At 49.8% G+C, this 20,803-nt stretch overlaps 8 protein-coding genes and 1 non-coding gene across 9 annotated transcripts; 4 read left to right on the plus strand and 5 right to left on the minus strand.

Annotated features, from left to right (window-relative positions):
- Positions 1 to 761: 761 nt before the first annotated feature.
- TRUGW13939_08256 (uncharacterized protein) lies at positions 762 to 1,843 on the plus strand (the record flags this gene model as incomplete). The annotated part of the gene is made up of 2 exons (XM_035491392.1): positions 762 to 1,133; positions 1,202 to 1,843. 2 exons carry the CDS (start codon positions 762 to 764, stop codon positions 1,841 to 1,843), a joined length of 1,014 nt encoding a protein of 337 aa, XP_035347285.1.
- Positions 1,844 to 2,255: 412 nt separating this feature from the next.
- TRUGW13939_08257 (uncharacterized protein) lies at positions 2,256 to 5,559 on the minus strand (the record flags this gene model as incomplete). Its single annotated transcript, XM_035491393.1, has 5 exons — positions 2,256 to 4,586; positions 4,643 to 4,791; positions 4,847 to 5,172; positions 5,231 to 5,418; positions 5,488 to 5,559. The coding sequence occupies 5 exons, from the start codon at positions 5,557 to 5,559 to the stop codon at positions 2,256 to 2,258; spliced, it is 3,066 nt and encodes a 1,021-aa protein (XP_035347286.1).
- Positions 5,560 to 6,210: 651 nt separating this feature from the next.
- On the plus strand, positions 6,211 to 7,500 carry TRUGW13939_08258 (uncharacterized protein; the record flags this gene model as incomplete). Its single annotated transcript, XM_035491394.1, has 3 exons — positions 6,211 to 6,324; positions 6,385 to 7,107; positions 7,156 to 7,500. The coding sequence occupies 3 exons, from the start codon at positions 6,211 to 6,213 to the stop codon at positions 7,498 to 7,500; spliced, it is 1,182 nt and encodes a 393-aa protein (XP_035347287.1).
- Positions 7,501 to 7,637: 137 nt separating this feature from the next.
- On the minus strand, positions 7,638 to 9,574 carry TRUGW13939_08259 (uncharacterized protein; the record flags this gene model as incomplete). The annotated part of the gene is made up of 5 exons (XM_035491395.1): positions 7,638 to 8,168; positions 8,227 to 8,752; positions 8,820 to 9,298; positions 9,362 to 9,454; positions 9,515 to 9,574. 5 exons carry the CDS (start codon positions 9,572 to 9,574, stop codon positions 7,638 to 7,640), a joined length of 1,689 nt encoding a protein of 562 aa, XP_035347288.1.
- A 261-nt stretch (positions 9,575 to 9,835) lies between these two features.
- Positions 9,836 to 9,948, minus strand: TRUGW13939_08260. The gene has a single exon. It is a non-coding gene; the product is annotated as a tRNA-Val (tRNA).
- Positions 9,949 to 11,016: 1,068 nt separating this feature from the next.
- TRUGW13939_08261 (uncharacterized protein) lies at positions 11,017 to 11,838 on the minus strand (the record flags this gene model as incomplete). Its single annotated transcript, XM_035491396.1, has 2 exons — positions 11,017 to 11,769; positions 11,830 to 11,838. The coding sequence occupies 2 exons, from the start codon at positions 11,836 to 11,838 to the stop codon at positions 11,017 to 11,019; spliced, it is 762 nt and encodes a 253-aa protein (XP_035347289.1).
- A 968-nt stretch (positions 11,839 to 12,806) lies between these two features.
- On the plus strand, positions 12,807 to 14,528 carry TRUGW13939_08262 (uncharacterized protein; the record flags this gene model as incomplete). The annotated part of the gene is made up of 5 exons (XM_035491397.1): positions 12,807 to 13,138; positions 13,254 to 13,288; positions 13,398 to 13,570; positions 13,659 to 14,322; positions 14,377 to 14,528. 5 exons carry the CDS (start codon positions 12,807 to 12,809, stop codon positions 14,526 to 14,528), a joined length of 1,356 nt encoding a protein of 451 aa, XP_035347290.1.
- Positions 14,529 to 14,580: 52 nt separating this feature from the next.
- Positions 14,581 to 15,489, minus strand: TRUGW13939_08263 (uncharacterized protein; the record flags this gene model as incomplete). The annotated part of the gene is made up of 2 exons (XM_035491398.1): positions 14,581 to 14,916; positions 14,977 to 15,489. 2 exons carry the CDS (start codon positions 15,487 to 15,489, stop codon positions 14,581 to 14,583), a joined length of 849 nt encoding a protein of 282 aa, XP_035347291.1.
- Positions 15,490 to 16,500: 1,011 nt separating this feature from the next.
- On the plus strand, positions 16,501 to 20,584 carry TRUGW13939_08264 (uncharacterized protein; the record flags this gene model as incomplete). The annotated part of the gene is made up of 10 exons (XM_035491399.1): positions 16,501 to 16,556; positions 16,619 to 16,685; positions 16,753 to 18,345; positions 18,400 to 18,601; positions 18,886 to 19,099; positions 19,153 to 19,293; positions 19,557 to 19,594; positions 19,656 to 19,719; positions 19,787 to 19,841; positions 19,898 to 20,584. The coding sequence occupies 10 exons, from the start codon at positions 16,501 to 16,503 to the stop codon at positions 20,582 to 20,584; spliced, it is 3,117 nt and encodes a 1,038-aa protein (XP_035347292.1).
- Positions 20,585 to 20,803: the final 219 nt, after the last annotated feature.

Raw genomic sequence — 20,803 nt, forward strand, 5'->3', positions numbered from 1 at the left:
TTAAACCTTCGACGTGCTTCACGACTCGGAGCTATAATTCCTTATTATTGAAGGAAAACAGCCATAATTACTAATGATAATAAAGCCTATGTGTTAGGAGTTTGAACCCTGCTAGCTTTGTTATTGGCCACATTCCTTGACCGTGTTCTTCAACCAAACGAGCAAATCTACACTGTGGCGGCCCTGGAAACATCTAGATTCCAGCGCTGCAGTGGCATACCAGTTGACATAACTTACCACTGTACACACTACAAGCAGGACAAAGAACATTAACAGCAAGAAAAATAAACCAGCACGAACCATGTACTAGTAGATCTGCAAATTTAAGATGGCCCCGTTGTCGGCGACCTGCCAAAAGGACGCTCAGACTTCTTTCCCGCGGAAACGGTTCTCGGCGCTAAAAAAAAAAGAGATCCACCGCGGGGTCCTTTCGAGTCTTGCCTCTCGTTATGGATTCATCAATTCGACAAGAGGAGCTGGTTTGCTGGGCCCCGGGAAAGGCTATTTGATTGATTGATGGGTATTACACATGTAGTTTGGTCAAAGGGGAGGAAGGACGGAGGAAAAAAAAAGGCCCGCTACACGCGCGTGGAGGAACCAGTGACTCATTTTACCCTCAACCCCGGGGAATCTTCCTTTAAATTCACCTATTCTCTTCTCCATCCTTCTCTAATCTTTTCAATCACGTAATTTTCTACCTTGCCGTTCTTGCATTTTAATTGTCTTTGAAGAAATTATCTCCACACATACCCAGAAACAAGATGTCTAGCCAAAACACCAACGGCGTCGCCGCCGCCACCAAGGGCTCGGTGGACTTTAAGACCAAGGTCTCGCTGGCCCAAATGCTCAAGGGCGGTGTTATTATGGATGTCGTGAACGCCGAGCAAGTAAATGGCCTTTTATTCAACCCAATTCGACTTGTCACTAACCAATTGCCCTTTTCTCTCCAGGCCCGTATCGCCGAAGAAGCCGGTGCTTCGGCCGTCATGGCCCTCGAGCGCGTCCCAGCTGATATCAGGGTGCAAGGTGGCGTGGCTCGTATGTCGGACCCAACAATGATCAAGGAAATCATGGAAGCTGTCACCATCCCTGTCATGGCCAAGGCCCGTATTGGTCACTTTGTCGAGTGCCAGGTGAGCTCCATCTAATTCCGATACAAAAAACCCGTCCCCATCTAACCGCTAACTTTCTGTCATTCTAGATCCTCGAGTCCATCGGAGTCGACTTTATCGACGAGTCCGAAGTCCTCACCCCGGCCGACAACAAATACCACGTCAAGAAGCACCCGTACAAGGTTCCCTTTGTATGCGGCTGCCGCGATCTCGGCGAGGGTCTGCGTCGCATTTCCGAAGGCGCCGCCATGATCCGCACCAAGGGCGAAGCTGGCACTGGTGATGTCGTCGAGGCCGTGCGACACATTCGCACCGTCAACGAGCAGATCGCACGCGCTCAGGGAATCCTGGCCCGCGCGTCGTCCTCTGCCGACGATGCCGAAATCGAGCTGCGTAGCTATGCGCGTGAGCTCGAGGTCCCCTATGAACTCCTGCTCGAGACTGCGCAATTGGGTCGGCTGCCCGTTGTCAATTTCGCGGCTGGTGGTGTCGCGACGCCCGCGGATGCTGCGCTCATGATGCAGCTTGGCTGCGACGGTGTCTTTGTTGGATCTGGTATTTTCAAGTCTGGCGATGCCGCCAAACGCGCCAAGGCTATTGTCGCTGCTGTTACTCACTACCAGGATGCCAGTGTTCTTGCAGAGGTGAGCTCGGGTCTGGGTGAGGCTATGGTGGGCATCAATGTGTCTCAAATGCCCAACGAGGACAAGTTGGCCCACCGCGGCTGGTAGAGAGAGTCTCTTATTACCGTCTTTTTTTTTTTTTGGCTGATTTTGAACGGTTTGAGGCGATTCTTGTTCTTTTCTTATTTATTTTTTTTTACCCGGCGTTCAAAAGGTTACTTAGGGATTTGTACTTTTGTCAGGAGCATGGCCATAGCGATCGATTTCAATATCTCGTTAAATCTCGGTCATTAGCGTACATTAGCTCGTCCATGCATACGCGAATGAATACAATACAATATGGGTTATATGGGTTATTCGATTTCTTTCCTAGCTTGCCATCCCTTTTTCTCGACATGGAGAAGTAAAAAACAGAAATGTATACAGATGCACACCCTCGCTGAATGCAATAAACCCTGCCTGCCTAATGATGGATATCTAGAATAACCCAAACTGCCCAAACTCCTACCAGTCTGAATGATCAAGTATAGGCGAACCCAGCGCCACGGCACTTTACCCAATACGACCGAACAATCTCCTGCGTGGTGGATGTTCCTCCTCTGGCTGCAACCAGCATGGCCAAGAATCTTTCATTTTCCTTTGCCAGCGTTTCAGCCGGCAAGGACTGGTCATTGGGCCTGCCAACTGACGCCAGGGATGCTGTCAGGTGCGGCCGCGCCTGGCCCTGGAAGTTGAATACTATTTTCTTCAGCACCTCGGCTAGATGAACTATATCAGATCGGGCGCACCGTCCACTAAGTTGTGTCACTAGAACATGGCAGAGACTTGGCAAATACTCGTGGATGGCCCGTGATACGTTCGTAAGGGGATCGGTACTGCTCGGTAGATTGAGAACGCCAGACCAGAACTGAGCTGCGGAGCGCAATGGAAGTGGTTCTTGGCTGCCGAGTGTATTCGTCACAAAGTTAAGAATCGTTTGTAGAACGGGCGCCGTCTGGCTGTTCCCATTAAGCGCCGCGGCAATATGTGATGCAGGCGGAGGTGGTGCTGACGTTAATGCAAAGAGCACTTGGTGGTATTTCGGCAACGACCTGGCCAAGAATGCGATGCTGCTGTTCGACACTTCGGGGTCATTGTGTTCTGCGTTCTGCATCATGAGTGAAAAGGCCCAGTATACGTGCACGAATAAAACGGCAGCCTCCTCTTGGATCTTCATGGGTGTGACTTGATACGAAGCCAAAAAAGATGACGCTGTGCTCATTGTGATATCTGCGGCCCCGGCAGTCCCCAGAGGGATGCTGGTCAGATAAAGAGCAATGTTGGTCGGTTTAAGCACGAATGGTCCAGTCGCTTCGGTGAAACCTGCTTTGAGAACTTCACATACGCCTTCAACGATTGTATGGTCCAATGGAAAGCCGTCGAGATATACCATTAAGCATTGACACAACTGTGCCTGTATGTCATGGGCCTCCCAGAAGGTATTATCATCGGATGCTGTCTCCTCACTTTCAAGGTCAATGATGCCATCTTGGTCAGTTCGTAGCCCCCGTCCTATACCAGCAATACATCGAAGAGCCAAATGGCCTCGGGTATGAGCAGATTCAATGTCTCCTCTTTGAGCATCATCACGTGCAGATGCAGTTTGAACAAAAAATGGTTTGAGCAATTCATCAAGGTAGGGTGCTTTTGCTTCTTCGGATGGAAGAGCCTGAACAACGGCGGCGATACCTTCCACAACGCGTTCCAAGCTCTGTGTGGTCGCTGCCGAGCTTTGTTGGAACTCGGTGAATATTTTCAAAAATACCGGGATTTCTGTGACCAGGGCCTTGCGGCATGATTTGCTGAGAAATCCAATCGATCGTGATGCCGTGTTAGTGCACGAACTAATATTCAGTGCAGAAAATAAAAATGTCAAAACGTGAGGTAAAAGGTTTGTGTTTTGTTCAAAGAACATTTGATATTTCCCCAGCATATCCACCAGGGTTTGCCGTGTCTTATTTGGCAACTGGTCGCTGTTCAAACAAACCACGGCAAACTTTTCGGAGCTGAATATAGCATCCAAATGTGTTACTGCTTCTTCGTCCCCATCAACTGTTTCAGAAAGCTGTGCAAGGCAAAAGCAGGCGGTCTCCAAATCAGTCCAATCATTTGCGTTCAGCGCCGTTACAGCCTTTTGTCGAAACAAATCAATAAGTTCAATTCCCAAGGTTGGAAATGCGGATAGAAGGAAATCCTGGGTGTCCCGTCTGAAGATGTGGAACTCGCTTCGATCATCCGCATCCCAATCGGCCGACTCGTCCGGCGAAGGCCACTTCAGCCGGTTGTATACATTGAGTACCGCATTTGCAAGATTTTGGCGAGCCTCCTGGAGGCCTTCGTCCACGCCATCTTGCAAGTCGTCGGCCGCCGCAGTCCACCAGTCTAGGAGATCAGAAGAGAGTTTATCGTCAACCCCGGGATAGCCAGGACCATGAAAGAGCACATCCAAGTACGAGAGAACCTGGGCATGACTGGGGCCAAGAGCTCCGCTAATCAACTTTACGTTTCTTGGAGCGGTGTATGAATCGAGAAGGTCCCAGAATGCCATGGGGTCATCATCGTAATCTCCTTCCTTCAAACGTTGTACTAGTTCAGAAGCGGCTTCACTCTTTAGGTATCCCAATATATATTCATGATGGGCATCTGTTAGAAGGCGATTCTCGGTTCTCAGCATCTCGGCGACACTCTCCGTCGCAGTTTTAGAAAGCTTCTTCACGCTTATACACTGGACTAGGAGATCGGTGGTACTGCTTAAATGCTGCTGTTTAGGTAGATTGGAGAAATGAATCGAAGATCGCACATTCAGCCATGCCTATGCTAGTCAGTAAAGTATCTAATCATGGGGGTGGGTTAAATTCAATGACTCACCCGGCATGACTGCAGGGCGTCATGGCCTGCATTCGCGTCGGCTATATCGGTCCCGGCGGATATTTGCTGTAGCAACACTCTCAAAACATAGTTGCAAAGACACAACCCATCCTGAAGACTCTCTGCGACAGGGTGATCACCACTAAACCCTTTTAGTAAGACAGAGGAATAAATACTGGGGTGGAAACAAAACGACTAACCGACTACAAACGAGGTTACTGGCTTTGGTTGCTTCCTCGGCTGCCGTGGTAGAGAAGCAAAGCAGGCCGGTGATCTGGGCCTCGTTTAGGGACGGTAGAGTAGTATTCTCAAAGTCGGTGTGAGATTGTTGACTGATTGCACCATTCCTGAAAGCCGCTCCAAGATCTTGGATTGGATGCGTCCAAGATTCATCTCTGAATAAGAGAGCCACCATGGCAGCTGCAAGCTTCCGAATCACATGGTACTTCTCCTGAGCGTCAACGAGGGCAACAAAACGCCTGACAAGATGCTCCTTGAGTTGCGCCACGGACTCATCTGAGAGATCCACCCTGTTTCCTGGGAAATTAGCACCGAATGCAATTGTATACACATTTCTACACCACGCACCAGCTCTGGTTGATTTTCACGGTAAAAGTGAGGGCTCCAAAGAACCTGGTGTTGGAATCAGGGTCGTCCAGCAGGCCCTGAGCCAGCTGCCATCCTTGCGGCAGTCGCTGGAGTTCTTGCAGGCGCTCTTGAACCAGTTTCAAGTGTTCTGGCGCAGCTCCTGATGGATTGTACAACTGCGAAATCAACTGGGGGAGTGGGTCAGGTCATGTATAGAGGAAACAGATAGTATTACGCATGCAGAGAGAAGAACTAACGTTTTTTGCTTGGTCTAGGAGCGCGTGAGGCTCTGCAGCGCCTAGAGTTGAGGCTTGCCCCGCGGCGGCCATGCTTTTGTCTACGACTATGTACGGAAGGAGGAAGGACGCTGGTTAGCGGTGTCGCACTGGCGCCGTGTGTCTATCCGGCCTCAGGCACCCAGGCAGATCTATTTGTGCCTCAGGCAGCAAGGCCGCTAGCCGTCGGATAGCGCTAGCCCGAACAGGAAAGGCGGGTTTTAGCTTTACAATCATACAATGAAGAGACATTGTTGTTAGCAGAACCGGCTATTTACTTCTAAAGATCAAACTATATCAGCCGATAAACTTGCTATAATGGGAGTTGACATTCTTGAATCTTCAGGAAAACTGATCATAGACTACGTATACTATATATGGAGGTGGTCACTGGTCAAGGTTGCAGACTTGCAGTCAGCTAGCTCCGCGGGCCAATCAGCGCGGCGCATCTTAACATCGGGCCAAGTGGCAGAAATAGAATGCATGTCGTCGACTTCTCTCCTCTTCACACCACCAGACATGATTGTTCCTGGTTGTTAATCGCTGGTTTCGCCTGTACCCGACTACTTTAAATCCTGCAATACAGCATTGCGATTGCATGGAGCGGCGCCAATTGCAGTCTCCGCCTCCCTGAGCCTCTCTCTCCGCGGGAGACACACCAAGCTTGGGAGTTGAACGTTTGTCGATAGGACAATCGAAGAGACCATGTCGGAATATGTTGGACAGGTCTGCACGACGTGCCTTGAGCTGCTGGGCACGGTCTCTCCGTCTATTTTCTTTGCTTCTCTCGCGTCGACTTTGATCGGGGTTGTTGTTCTTGTGAGTGCTGTTCCCCCAGATATTGAGCGAACAAACGACTGACTGGCCCACGTTCTCAAGCTATACCTATTTCTCTTTGCCGTCGCATTCAAACCCCGATCATCCTTTGCCGAGGAGATGAAATACCGGACACTGGCAGAAGATGGCCAAATCACCAAGCCCCGACAACTACCTTGCTGGCAGGATAGCTGGGAGCGTGCCCGAAAGCAAACACCAAACAAGCGCGACCTGCTAATCGAAAAACCAGAAGTTTTCATGTCTGTAGTCGTCCCAGCGTACAACGAAGAGGAGCGTCTGGTTGGCATGCTCGAGGAAACAGTAGACTATCTCGAAGAAGCCTACGGAACTTCAGCAACAAATGGTGGACAGGGGAAAAAGGGCAAAACCACTCGTCAACGAAAGGCAAACGGCGGACAGAGCAATGGTCATGCTGTTGCTACTACTAGCGATTCATCCAAGGGCTGGGAGGTCTTGATTGTTTCTGACGGCTCCATCGACAAGACCGAGCAGGTCGCTTTTACCTTTGCACAAAACCACGGTGTTCCCTCGGACAGCGTCCGGGTTATCACGTTGACAGAGAATCGAGGCAAAGGAGGCGCTGTCACACATGGCATGCGTCATGCTAGAGGTCAATATGTGGTTTTTGCCGATGCGGACGGCGCAAGCAAATTCGCCGATCTTGGGAAGCTCGTCGAAGCTTGCGAACAGGCCCAGGATGCCAGCGGGCGAGCAGTCGCAGTCGGCTCGAGAGCTCACATGGTCGGTAGCGAGGCTGTAGTGAAGGTATGCTCTTTTTTTCTCTCTTTTTGTTCCATAACTAACGGCTATTAGCGCTCCAAACTCCGCAACTTTCTCATGCACTCTTTCCATCTCATCCTCTGGCTCCTGACTCCCCACGCAACAGCCAAGATTAAAGATACCCAGTGCGGCTTCAAACTGTTTTCACGCGCGTCTCTGCCAGACATTATTCCATACATGCACTCTGAAGGCTGGATCTTCGACGTTGAAATGCTGATGTTGGCCGAATTCGCGCGGATTCCCGTTGCCGAAGTCCCCGTAGGGTGGCGCGAGGTGAAAGGGAGCAAATTGAATGTTGTCTGGGACAGCATCGGGATGGCCTGGGGTTTGTTTGTGCTCAGGGCGTCGTGGGGGTTAGGCGTTTATAGGCGGACGTGAGGTTTTGTATAAATTGTACATATAAATACCTCTGCTGTATATATTAGTTTCTTTTTAAAAAACTGGCTATCAATTGATATGATCTGTCTGCACAAAAATTCTTTATTTTCTATCCCAAAAAAAAAAATAACAGTAAGCTAAATCTTTCCCTCCTGCTTGAGACCCTGGTACAACGCCCACGCAGCAAGCGTCTTGCCATCCCTCAATCCCTGCTTCCACAAGTCCTCCAACGGCACAAGTTTGAGCGTGATTTTCTCGCGCTCGTCTCTGTTCCCGGTCAACCGGCCCTGCAAAGCATCGATATCCTGTCGCGGCATTCGTTTCTGATACAAAAAGAGAGGAATAAACTCGTCACTGCCGCCAGGCGATGGATACACTCCTTTCTGCAATTTTTCTTCTTCTTCTATTTCTTTTTCGGGCTTGTTGCTCTGCAGCGACGCGAGCGCCAGCGATGTCATATCGACAAGCTCGTTCTGCGGTATCGACAACCCCGTCTCTTCGTATATCTCCACTGCCGCGCGGCCAGCAAACGTACCACTGTCGTCGAGCATGCCTGCCGGAATCTCAGGGAACTCGAGTGAGCCGGCAGGAATGCGAGGCTGGATTGTCATGATGGCGCGTTTGTCCTTTTCTGAGTTTGGTTGTATGTCATCGGGTTGCAGGATGAGCTGGCCATACTAGTATTAGCTTTTACCTTTTTTTTTTTGGAATTTTTGTACTACTCACCAACATGCCTACACTTCCCCCTCGCAAGAAAACACTTCCCGGGAAACTCTCCCCAGAATCATTCGACACGTCTGCCACAAACTTGACAAAACCGATTCGGCCACCCCATCGGTCGACGGCCTGGATATCAATCTTGCGTAGCGCGTAAGGTTCCCCGTGAAACTCGTGCGTTGGGTGGCGCTGTCGAGCCAGCGAGCGCTGTAGCGTGGAGAGCCAGGTTTTAAAAGCGGGGAAGGATAAGAGCTGGTCGCGCGATATGAGATCGCTAGAAGAAGCGAAGTTTACGGGGATGGTTGTTGTTGTTGACGCTGCATTATTCTTGATGTCGTGGATGGGGATGGTGAATGTTGACATTTTTCTTTTTGCGGCTGTTTTTTGTAGAACAGAGAGATTTCGCAGAGCGAGTCTTGATCGTGGGATCATCGAGTCGATGTGCTTGACAAATAGAGAGAGGGGGGATAAAAGGAAGCTCTGGAGGTGTTTATGGTTCAGATCGGGAGCTATCCGCAGATGACGTAGGTATCCGCTGTTTGTCTAGTATTAACTTAAAGAAACAAAGACTCTATCCATGTTTGAATAAACATTCTTAAAACTGCAGTTTCAGAGTCCGCGCCAGCTCAATCCCCTCAGCCAACGTCCCAACACGCGCATCAATCGCATATCCCTGGCTTTCCAGCTTTTTTGTCTCGCCCAAAAGATTCGAAAGGGGCACAGTAAAGCATTCAATAAACTCATTATCTTCCAGTTCCGGCTTTGGATTTTTGTTTGCCGGTAGACTCATGTCGACTCGCACGTGCACCATGTTAAGATTTGTGTTGCAAAACCCGGGGTCGTTGTACATGACCGTACTTGTCTGCTCGGCCACGCCCACATAGCCAGTCTCTTCCTTGAGTTCGCGCACGGCGCATTGTTCTGGTGTCTCCCCCTCGTCAATGAGGCCCGCGGGCACTTCGATGGAGACTTTGTCGATTGGTGGACGGTATTGTTTCTGTAGAAGAATCTCGGGGCCCGTTGGCTGGTTGAGAATCGCGACGATGCCGACCCCGTCAATCGGGCTGTTTTTGGGGCGTGTCTAAAAACAAAATCACATCAACTCAAGTGACATAAAATAAAATAAAAGGGAAAGGAAATGTACCGTTCGCTCGGCCGTCTCCCATGTGCGCTGCACTCCGAGGGGGTCTGTGTAGGTGATTTTACCGAGTTTGATCCATCGGGCTTCGTTAGGGTTCTTGTATATTTCTGTTCAGTATCCCACCACCACACTATACGAGCGAAAAGGGAGACACACCAATGGCCCTGTCTCGATAATCTTGGACGCCCTTGCCGTCGGGGGATTGGACTGTGACATGTTGGCACTGAAAAGATGTGAACCGCTGTCAAGTGAAAGAGGTGAGAAAAGGAAAACAAAAAGGGTCGATCGCGTTGATGTCATTATTCAAGCGGGGCCCAGGGACCAGTGCTTATCTTATCACGCCCACCCCACCATCAGCATTTCCAACTTTTACAGTACGTATACATTTCACCAAGAACTAAAACTACTCGAAAAAGAAAAAGGAAACTATCAATCAAGATCATTATGACCATCGATCGACACGAAGTGCAAAAAAAATGACTAAACTGGGAATCGAACCCAGGACCTCATCGGGACTATGACCTCAAACTCGAGATCAAAGAAGCTCACTTCATGTGAACGATGCGTGATAACCGCTACACCATTCAGCCATGGCGGAACTTCCGATTTATGCATTTATCAGACGAATCGCGGATTCAACAGAGACGAGTATAACGAAAACAAACAAAGGGATAGTTGGTAATTATTGGGTGGTGGCAAAGAATAAGAGGAGCTTATGTAAAATGCAGTGGGGCAGTTATGTATGATTACTCGTCTATGCTAGTACTATTCAGCTGAAAACCCTTGTGACCTGAACATGCATTCCATGAATAATCAGCCCAGCATGATTCGCAACAACACATACATACAAACCCTAAATCAAATGCCCCAATACAACACTCACCCAACTGATGGCAAATTTAAAAAAAAAAAAAAAATGGGGTAGCATTTTTACTGTCGTACTACTACTCCGACACTATGTATCATTTGATCCGTTCTCCCGAGCGAGCTGCACACACCACAAGTACTAAGCAACCAGACCAAGAACAAATCGCATGATAGAGCGACAGCACGCCTTACCCCACTAGAAAACTAATACTAGAACCAATAATGTTAGTTCACTGTTAAATTAATAACAACTCGCGCGGCAATTAAAACCGAGTAATGCATCGTCGATGCGCTATTTCCCCATGGTAGGGCAAAATGCGGGAATATGCGGGTGAGAAGAGTGTGCCGCTAGGCGTCGGACGGCGCAGCGTTAGTCTCGGTCCGGTGAGGAGTTTTGTGGAGCCACAGATTGTATACTTTTGACCACATTCTATGCGACATTACAGAGTTTACACTGAAGAAAAAAATTTTCTACTGGTAATGATGCGTTCTATTTCTCTAGGCTATCTCAGCGTGGAGTATTTCTTCATGTCCTTGAAGAAAAAAAAAAAAAAAAAAAAAAAAAGGGAAATCAAACTCCATGCGCCAGATAATTGTCTGCGCTCGTTTGGCCCGCCAAATACAGTACATGATCATGCAATTCGTAAAAGCTCGTAATGCTCATCAGGCAATAAATCGACCAGTTGCCATAGCTCGGTCGTGAAAAGAATTCAAATCAATGGGGGAATCAAAGGTAGAATCGAAGGTGTGACAAGGTAGAATCGAAGGTGTGACAAGGAGCTAGTCCGCGTCTAAAGGTTGGCTTCGCTCTTTTCCAGAGGCTCGCCTTCGATCTGTTTCAGGCACGTGTCGAATTCGGCCCAGTCCTTCATGACGACCTGGGCACCAAGCTCGGTCAGCTTGGCTGCCATCTCGCCGCGCTTATCGTCACCGTGGTAGCTTCCAACGTAGGCAATGACGGGAATGCCGGCACGGATGGCACTGAGAGCACCGGAGCGACTGTCTTCGATAGCAACGCATTCCTCGGCTTTCTTATTTAGGACGTCGAGAGCGTGGAGGTAAATGGCAGGGTCTGGCTTGGAGGTGGGCTGGGGAAGAGAGGTGGCGGCGCTAAAGACATGGTCTGCCTTGAAGTACTTGTCTTGGCCGACCTTCTTGATCGAGGCACGGACACGGCGCAGAGCAGAGGACGACACGACGGCCATATCGTACTTGCCAGAACGCTGCAGTCTCTCGAGTTCCTCGGTGGCGCCAATGCAGGGCGTAGCCTTGGCCTCCAGCTTGGCGATGACCTGGTTTTCCTCTTCCTTGACGTAACGCTCAATCTCGTCCTTGGGCATTTCGAAGCCGTACTTGCCCTGCAGCGAGACCATCATGCCGCGGAAGTTCTGGCCGACGAAATCTTGGATGAGCTGCTCGCCAGTGTAGCGGTCGGTGATGTCACGCTTGGCGAGGATCTCGTTGGCGATGTCGGCGCAGGCCTCGAAAGCCAGCTCCTCGGACAGCACGAGGGTGTTGTCACAGTCGAACAAGAGTTGAGTAACCTGGAGACGCGTTAGTGGGGAGGCTTGACGTCAATGTTTCATCAACCTTGGATCACATACCTTGGCCATGATTGCAGTGTATGAGATTGTCTCAATGTAGTTGTGGTAGATGGAAGTGAGATGGGATGATAAAGTTGAGATGAGAGTGAAAAGAAGGTTGCGGCGTGGTTGTGGTACCTTTTGTGGCCAGAGGGGAAGGTGCGGCGGCGTGGTTTAAGTAGGCCGGGCTGGGGAAGTGACGCTGTGGTGCAAACCGGATGAGAGACAATGACGCTCGTGGAATCGCAGCCAGAGCGCCTGTCTGGGCCTAACTACTTGCAGTCTAGTGTCTCTAGGGCCTGGCCACACACGCGTCGCCGATTTAGTAACGCCAAGGCGCTATCCCCGCTCTGGGCATGGCTCAGGTGTCGGATAGCCAATAATATCGGGGCCTGGTGACGTCGTGTCGGGCCCGGTGGGGCTGAGCGTGGCTGCGCGGGCTCCGATATTAACGCAAGTGTTATGTTACTGCAGCACTCCCGGTGGGGCTTCGTGCTCTGTATCAGTCTATGACTATGAGGCTTTTCCTGTTCAGCTGCGACAGTAGCCAGCAGTAGTAGTAGTATCTATTATTCTTTTGTTTTTATTGTTGTTGTCAGTATTTTGACATCACGAACCACGCTGTACGAGCCACACAATTGCAGTATGACCATGTCTTTGTCGGAGTCATGTCCGCACGACGTCAGGCACGCATCATTTCCAGGCCTATCTTGGGCGGCCGGTCAGCCGTTTCGGGCAATGCCAAAGGAGGCACGATTTCTTGTTTCTCGCTGTTTCTCGCTGATTCGCCGCCATGCCTCGTTTGGACTAGCGCTGCCCGTCGGGTAAACCAGGAAAAGCGCGTCGAATTTCGCCGGCCTTCTCGGCGAGCGCCGCACGTGATTCGCTGCGCTTTGGACCAGCCCCACATCGCGGTATATCGTTGTCTAGGCCTGGAGACCTTCACCCAATAATTCATCCTTACGAACTATCACTATAGTATCCAAAGACACGGCGCGATGAGCTCCGGGGGCTTGTCTGTGTCCGACCTCGAGTTCCCCTCCGCGGCTGTCTCCGTGTCACAGCTGCTGTCGTCGTTACGCCGCTCCGCTCTATCAGTCTCAAACCGCCTGCGCTCCATCGACGCCGATGCCCACTTTGTGCACGAGGTTGCTGACCACTATAACCTGCCCCTCGTTGCCAACGAACGCTGTGGGAGCTGGTATATCGACCCGACCAAGAAGACAGGCAGCGCCTACTTCAAAAGCACCGATGGCCATACCGGCGAATGGAGCTTTAGCTTCCGTCGACTAAATTTACAGATCCTGTCGCTTGCGCGGGAAAATGGCGGGTACGACTGAACTACTATTTTTACTACTACTACGCTCTTTTTTTTTTCCCGCAGTCATATTTAATATTATTGCATCAAGTCACCGAACGAGTCACGACTAACTAAACTGACGCAGGTGCATTATTGTCGACTCCACTCGCAGGGGTAAACGTACGTACTAGCCCAGCTCCCTCCGGAAACACTGTTACATGTGAACGCGTTGCAAATATCATATGCCAGACCATAACACTATGCCTACAGCACATTAACGTTGATGCAGTGATGCCCGATGCCCTCTCAAAAACTGTCCCGATCTGGTGCGCCGTCCTGAATCGAGCTCTGTTTCCAACCGAGCCCGCTTTGCATCCGGTCCAGTTTCCTCCCAATTTCCTGACGGCTTCGGAGGAAGCCCAGATCGAGCAGAGGATTGACGGCTTTGTCGACTCGCTCAAAGTAGGTCTCACCCTCTCTCTCTCTCTCTCTCTCTCTCTCTCTCTCTCGCTTCTCGGGTTTGGTCACGGTGAGCTAAAGATTTTGGTAGGAGCTCAAACTAGACTTGGCCCAGTTGGGCAAGGACCTCGGTCGACCCATTCGGATTGCCTGGGCGAACCAGGCCTATTTTTACCCGACTGATCTGCACAAAAGTGGACAGTACAATCTATTTGTACTTTGCTCTGCTTCTCGTAGGGTGCATGGCGCAGAGGCTTCCGAAGGTGGCTATATACAGGGTGCCGGCGATGACAGTGAAGGCTGGTCAAATGGCTTGACAGCTCCTGTCTTTTGGGAGAGTAAGGATGTTCTTTTAGCAACAGAAGAAAGTGAGTTGCCCAGCGTCATCCAAGAGCTGATGGAACGCAACGACAAGACCCCTGCCAGTCAGCAAGCTACACTAGTGCTTCCTTCTTCAAATCTCTACATCAGCCAGTCCCAACCGAATTCTGGAGGTCACGGTAGCTATGACCTCGTAATTGCTTGCAATGACAAGCCTACTGAAGGTGGTAATATCAAAAAACTGAATCTAGGCTGTGGACCCCATAAGCTTGGCAGTCGAGACTTGCGTTTGGCTCTCGACAAGGTCCATGCATTTGCTGAAAAGCATCTTGGTTCTAATGCGTCCCAGTCGTTGCTCGTCACTTGTGAGACAGGTAAAGACCTTTCTGTCGGGACCCTGCTAGCTATCGTCTGCTTATTCTACGACGACAATGGTATGTTCTCATATTTCTTTTCATTGCTGTCAGCGCTGATTTTTCGCTCTACAGGAAAATATGTCGGAAAACAACCACAGCTTTACATGGACAAACAGTTCATCCGCCAGCGCCTGGCATGGATAATTACTTCCAAGCCCGATGCCAACCCCTCACGGGCGACGCTACAATCGGTCAACGCGTTTCTTTTACAGAGACGAGATTGAACCTCTATTATTTCATATAGTGACTTCGTATATACATTAAACTAATTACCGCTTAGTCGTCGATCACAGCCTCAACTACCGCCCCGGCGTCACCCTGGTCTAAGCTATCCAGAGTCGCCATGTCGTCTTTACTTATGTCGAAATCGTACACGTCGGCATTGGCGGCGATGCGCTCGGGATTGCTGCTCTTTGGCAGCGGAACCCACCCCTTTTGTAGCGCATATCGGACCAGCACCTGGGGCGTGCTCTTTCCGTACTTCTTGGCTAGGCCAACAAGCGTAGGGTCGTTCACTTTGTTTCCGCGAACTAGCGGGCAGTAGGCTTCGACGATGATACCGTTGGATTTGCAATATCTTTCGATCCGGCGCTGCTGGCACCATGGATGGAGCTGTATCGTTTGTCAGTCAAGGATATCTCCTGCGTGTAAAAAGATAAAAGACTTGCTCACCTCAATCTGATTGACATCCGGCGGCCAGATCTTGGCATACGCCTTCATTTCCTCAATATGCTGAACCCCGTAGTTGCTCACCCCAATACTCTTCGTTCTCCCCTCCTGATGCAACTTTTCCAACGCCTGCCACAGTTGCTTACGTCCGGCTGGGCCCGAACTCGAGCTATGAATGAGAAACAAATCCACATACCCGTCGCTGCCAGCAATCTTGTCCACACTATCAACGAGCTTTTGATACGTTGCTTCCGGCGATCCCGCGGGTGTCATGATCTTGGTTGTAATAAAGACATCGTCCCGCGCAAGGCCCGATTGTGCCACTGCTTGGCCGACTTCGTTTTCGTTTCCGTAGAATTGCGCGGTGTCGATGAGCCGATAGCCTGCTTTCAGTGCTGTTGCTATCGCCTGTTCGCTCTCTGGGCCGTGGGTGCGGTACACGCCGAATCCCAGACGTGGAATGCGCTTTCGAGAGTTGCGGAGGGGGAGGAGGTCGGATGTGCTGATGGTAGACATTTTTTGAGGTTTTCGCTTTTGACGTTCTCGCGATGACGCGATGCGGGGTACGACAGACTGCTCTGCTTGGTTGAGTACCGCCTGGTTGCTGTGTTTTCTTCGACTATTATAGATGGTGTTTCTGTGTGTCTTGAATGAACTTGTGTGGATGGGCGGGCGTCTGAGGAAATATTTATCGACGCTGAGATCTGCGTGGTGGTGAAACAGTCAGTGAATCAATTGAATGGTGCAAATAAATTGTTCTGGGCGGTGACCCCACTTGGAGTGATCTCATCGGGCTGGTTGCATTCAAGCTGGAGACATTGACAGCCTGCGCTATTGTTCTACATGTACGACTGTTCTATTTGTGTTTGTATAAAATTTGGCTATAGAGACTGATATGGTTTTTTAATTGAAATATTCAAATGCACTGGTTGGTCTGACAGTTGATTTATTAGAGTTACTCGAGGGTGTATAAATATATATAATTTAGTTACGTCTTTGTTCGGTGCGCGGTTGAAAGAACAACTATTTTTGAGCAAACCAGTACCTGGACAATTAATCCTTAGAAATGACTGCCTCTAACTATATATACACATCAATCGATGTACATTTAATATTCCAAATAGGTTCCATCTAAAAGTGTAGACTTCGTTGCTGTGGAGCCGGACAGCGCAACGGGCTAAGCCGCAAGGGGAAAAGGGGGGAAAGCAGTGTTTATGGTCCCCCCTGCCGCCCATGCGGAGACGAAGACAAACAAGCTTTCATCATTTCATCCTGCGTCTAGCCCTGTTATCAATCTCTGCCTTTATATCACTTAATTGCCTGTGGCATCGGGTTTAATTTATCTGGCAGAGAAACACTATCTGCCCCGTCGGTCTATACAGAAACTCGACAAGTCGATCGTTACCCCTCCTTACTCGCTGTCTTACCCCGATCGGACGCCTGATCGATCCTGCCTGCGACTACGACTACTCTCGCTGCATTGATTGATTCTGTCGTCGCCACCTTGGATGGGTGCTGGTCTTCATCATGTTGATGGTCGAAAAGCAGTGGATTAATACTCAACAGAAGACCTTTACGAAATGGTAAACACCTCTCAACTCGGCCATTCTTTATCTACATGAGCTTACATTTGCTTCCTTCTCAGGCTCAACAATAAGATCAAGGCGAGAGACCTTAATATCGAAGATCTCGTGAAAGATCTCTCCGATGGAGTACGTGATAACAAACATGCATTGACTATCGTCCCAGTCTAATTCCTGTTTTTTCCCCTTTTTTTAGGTCGTCCTCATTCACTTGCTCGAAATCCTCGGAGACGAGTCCCTCGGCCGGTACGCGTCTAAGCCCAAGCTGCGCGTGCAGAAATTCGAAAATGTCAACAAGAGTCTTGATTTCATCAAATGGCGCGGCATCCCCATGACCAATATTGGCGCCGAGGATATCGTCGACGGAAACAGGAAAATCATATTGGGTCTGATCTGGACGCTTATCTCTAAATTCACCATCAGCGATATCAACCAGGAAGGTATATCGGCAAAGGAAGGGTTGTTACTGTGGTGTCAGCGCAAGACCGCGTGTTACCCGGAAGTCGAGGTGCGAGATTTCTCGACGAGCTGGAACGATGGTCTCGCCTTCTGTGCGCTGCTTGATATCCACCGTCCGGATCTCATCGATTTTGATTCCCTGGATAAGAATGACCACCGCGGCAACATGCAGCTGGCCTTCGACATCGCCGCCAACGAAATCGGAATCCCGGACTTGCTTGATGTGGAAGATGTCTGTGACGTGGCTAAACCCGATGAGCGGTCGCTGATGACTTATATGGCCTACTGGTTCCATGCCTTTTCGCAGTTGGAAAAGGTGGAGAACGCCGGACGACGAGTGGAAAAGTTTGTCAGTAATATGCAGGGCGCTTGGGAGATGCAGACCGGATACGAGAAGAGGATGAGGGAGCTTCTGCGCCAAATTGCTCAGCAGAGAACAGAGTGGCAGGAAGCATCATTCGAGGGCACTTATGTCGATGCAAAAGACCAACTCGCACAGTTCTCACAATACAAGAGGAATCAGAAACGGAAATGGGTTGCTGAAAAGTCCGACCTGGCTGCATTATTGGGAAATATCAAGACGAAACTAAGCACTTACCGTCTGCGACCGTATGAGCCTCCGATTGGATTGCGACTTGACAAATGCGACCAAGACTGGGAGGGTTTGATGAAGGAGGAGCACGAGCGGAGCCAGCACATCAATGAGGCTATCCGAGACATCAAGAACAAGCTGCGTCGCTCTTTTGCTGACAAGGCTAACGATTTTGCACTTACCTTGAAGACTTTGACGCTTGCGATATCTGGCTTGGAAGGTGAAGTTGATGACCAACTTGCTCATGTAAAGCGTCTCAACGACAACCTGCCGCCCCTAGATGCTTACTTGGAGACTATTGCTGATCTCGAGGACCAATGTGCCGAGGCAAATATCGACGAAAATGATTACACAATGTATACATTGGATGAACTTGCATATGAGCTAGGACTCGTCAAATCTAGCGTGGCGAAGAAACTGGCCTTCCTCGAGAATCAAATGGTGGCTAGGAGCATGACGAACTTGACTCCCATACAACTGGAGGAATTCGAGTCCGTGTTTCGACATTTCGATCGAGATGGTACCAACACGCTGCAGGAAATTGAGTTTTCGGCTGCGCTGGCGAGTTTAGGCCTGGTTTACGACGAAAACGAGATGCACGAGGTCTTCCTCGAGACTTGCGGGCGAACCTCGTCTGTCAGTTTTGAGCAATTTATCCGGTTCATGGTCAGTGTGACAGAAGACCAGAACTCGGCAGAGCAAGTATTCCAGAGTTTCCGTGAGGTAGCGGATGGAAAGGTGAGTTTTTACCCACCAAGCGAGTCCCCCCTTAACATACTAACGTCAATGCAGCCATATGTCACAGAGTTGGACCTCCGACACTCCCTCATCCCCGATGACCTTATCGAGAATCTCCTCGGATCAATGCCAAAGCATGACGGGCCGGATCTTTTGGAAGACCGAGATATTCCCAAATATGATTATATTACTTTTATGGAAAAGATGATGGACGGTCAAGGAGATTCAGACGATCCCAAGCACCAGGCTAATGGGGGTCGATAAGACCGACCGACATCTTGAAATAGCATTTTTTTGGTCGTTCGGTTTAGGGCAGTGTTAATAGGTGTTGGGCTGGCGAGAAATCAGGCTTGGACCTGTTTGTTTTTTGTTTTGTTTATTACTTTTGCATGCTGGACAGCACTCTCATTCTCAGTACAGTTTCGCATCCTATACGCCAGGAAAAAAGAAATCAATAATTGGTAAAATACAATTCACCTACTCTCCTTGTAGCTTTTTCGGTTTACAATTATATTCAATACTTGAATGCCTGAAATTTAGGGCAGAAGATGAATCACGTGATGTCTCCGGCGGCTCTCCGAAACGGAGCCATCTTACCCGCGTCGCCAACTTCATCATCAGCCTTGCTGCATCTGTGCTGCTTTGGAACCTCCCATTCAAAGAACAAACCCATTTATCCAAAGTCAACAGCAGCATCTTGCGTTGACTATCAGTCATGGATCGCAGCCTTGATGAAATCATCTCTGAACGCCCTGTAAGTAGTTGAACCGGAAGCTAAATTTAGCTGTTCGACTTCAGCTAATGCAGGCCATGTATAGCAGAAGCAGGGCGGCCGCCGTGGCGAACGGCGCAGCAGAAACACAAGCAATGCTCCTCGCGATGGCGTGAAAAAGGTATGAACACAAGAGAAACCCCTCCCAAAAAATCTCGATCTAACAAAAAGAAAAGGTCTTCCTCCTCCTCCAACTTCCGACACCGTGAAAATGCGTCCCGACTCCCTGAAGCAGGACGGCAATTCTTTCGCGATGGATCATGATTTATATAATAATATATATAAACACTACCAAGAAATTGACCCCTCGGCTGACCTTGTTCCCGGATTTGAAATTTACAGTCATATCGTGAAAGTGTTGATCTGGACCGGTTAGTTTTTCTTTCTCTCTCTTGGTCTTGATTATAATTGATCTGATGGAATTTTTTTCCCCTGCTAGCGACTGGGTACACGACCGATTTGAAGATGAAGGAGACTGTGCGTTTGCGTCTTGATTGATTGAAATTTAGCTTCTACTCACACCTCTTGGACGTTTCAGCCCGTTCACATCGCCGCAATGACCGACCCAGACGTGGCCGCGATTCCCCGGATGCCGACCAACCGTGAGTTTTTTTTTTGCATAGCCCTTCGGGGATGAATTTTTGTGTGTTGTGCTGACCTTGCTTTAAGAGCTCGCCTGCGCGTCGATAACCTTCACTACGACCTGACGGAAGAGGACCTTGAGGTATATTTTTCTTGCGATGTACATGCCCTGTTTTGAAGAAACTAACACCCTTGCAGGGTCTTTTTGGCGGAATTGGCCCCGTCGCCCGCGTACGCATTGAATTCGACCGTGCCGGTCGCTCGGAAGGAGTCGCTACTGTTACTTACCAACACATCGAAGACGCAAAACATGCAATTCGAGAGTTTGACGGAGCGAATGCGAAAGGCCAACAAATCCGGTTGACGCTTTTGCCTGCTCGCGGAGGAGGAGGAGGAGCGTCGTCCAGGGCAGAGAAATCGAAAAGTCTGTTTGATCGTATCGAGCGCCCCGGCGCTAGAAACGCACGCAGTTTGAGTCCTAGTAGCGATGGCGGAGCCGGCGGGCGACGTCGTCGACGAGGAGGAGCAGGAGGCCGTGGTGCAGCAGGTGGTGGTCGCAGCGATGTATCCAAGCCTGCTCCAGAAAATATTGATCGCTACGTCCCGGGACAACGGTCCCCCGTGCGTCGGAATGCCGCCGGCGGTGGTGGTGGTGGTGGTCGTCGACCAGGTGAGCGCCGAGACGATAGGCGTCGAGACGCGGCAGGAGGAGGTCGTGGTGGAGGCGGCGGAGGAGGAGGCCGTACGGCCGGCAGTGGACCTCGTCCCAAGAAGACGCAAGAGGAACTCGATCAGGAAATGGACGATTACTGGGGCACAACCAACACTACTACGGAAACTGTTGCTGCCCCTGCTGCTGACGACGATATCGACATGATTGAATAAACTCGACACTATTTTGAGTCTGTGAATATGTCTTCACTGTCGTATTGGTCATGCTTATTCCCGAATGTATTGTAATCAGAAAACATACTTTAAATAGCACGAGAACAAAGGGTTTCAACTTGTCTATCAGATTCATGTATTCAATGTTCGACAAGAGCCAGCATTGTTTATTAGATATGCTGTTGTTCTTGACACTGCAACTAGAAATGCTTTACTATT

This window comes from Talaromyces rugulosus, chromosome IV (assembly GCF_013368755.1).
Source record: "Talaromyces rugulosus chromosome IV, complete sequence".
In the NCBI taxonomy this organism is placed as follows: domain Eukaryota; kingdom Fungi; phylum Ascomycota; class Eurotiomycetes; order Eurotiales; family Trichocomaceae; genus Talaromyces; species Talaromyces rugulosus.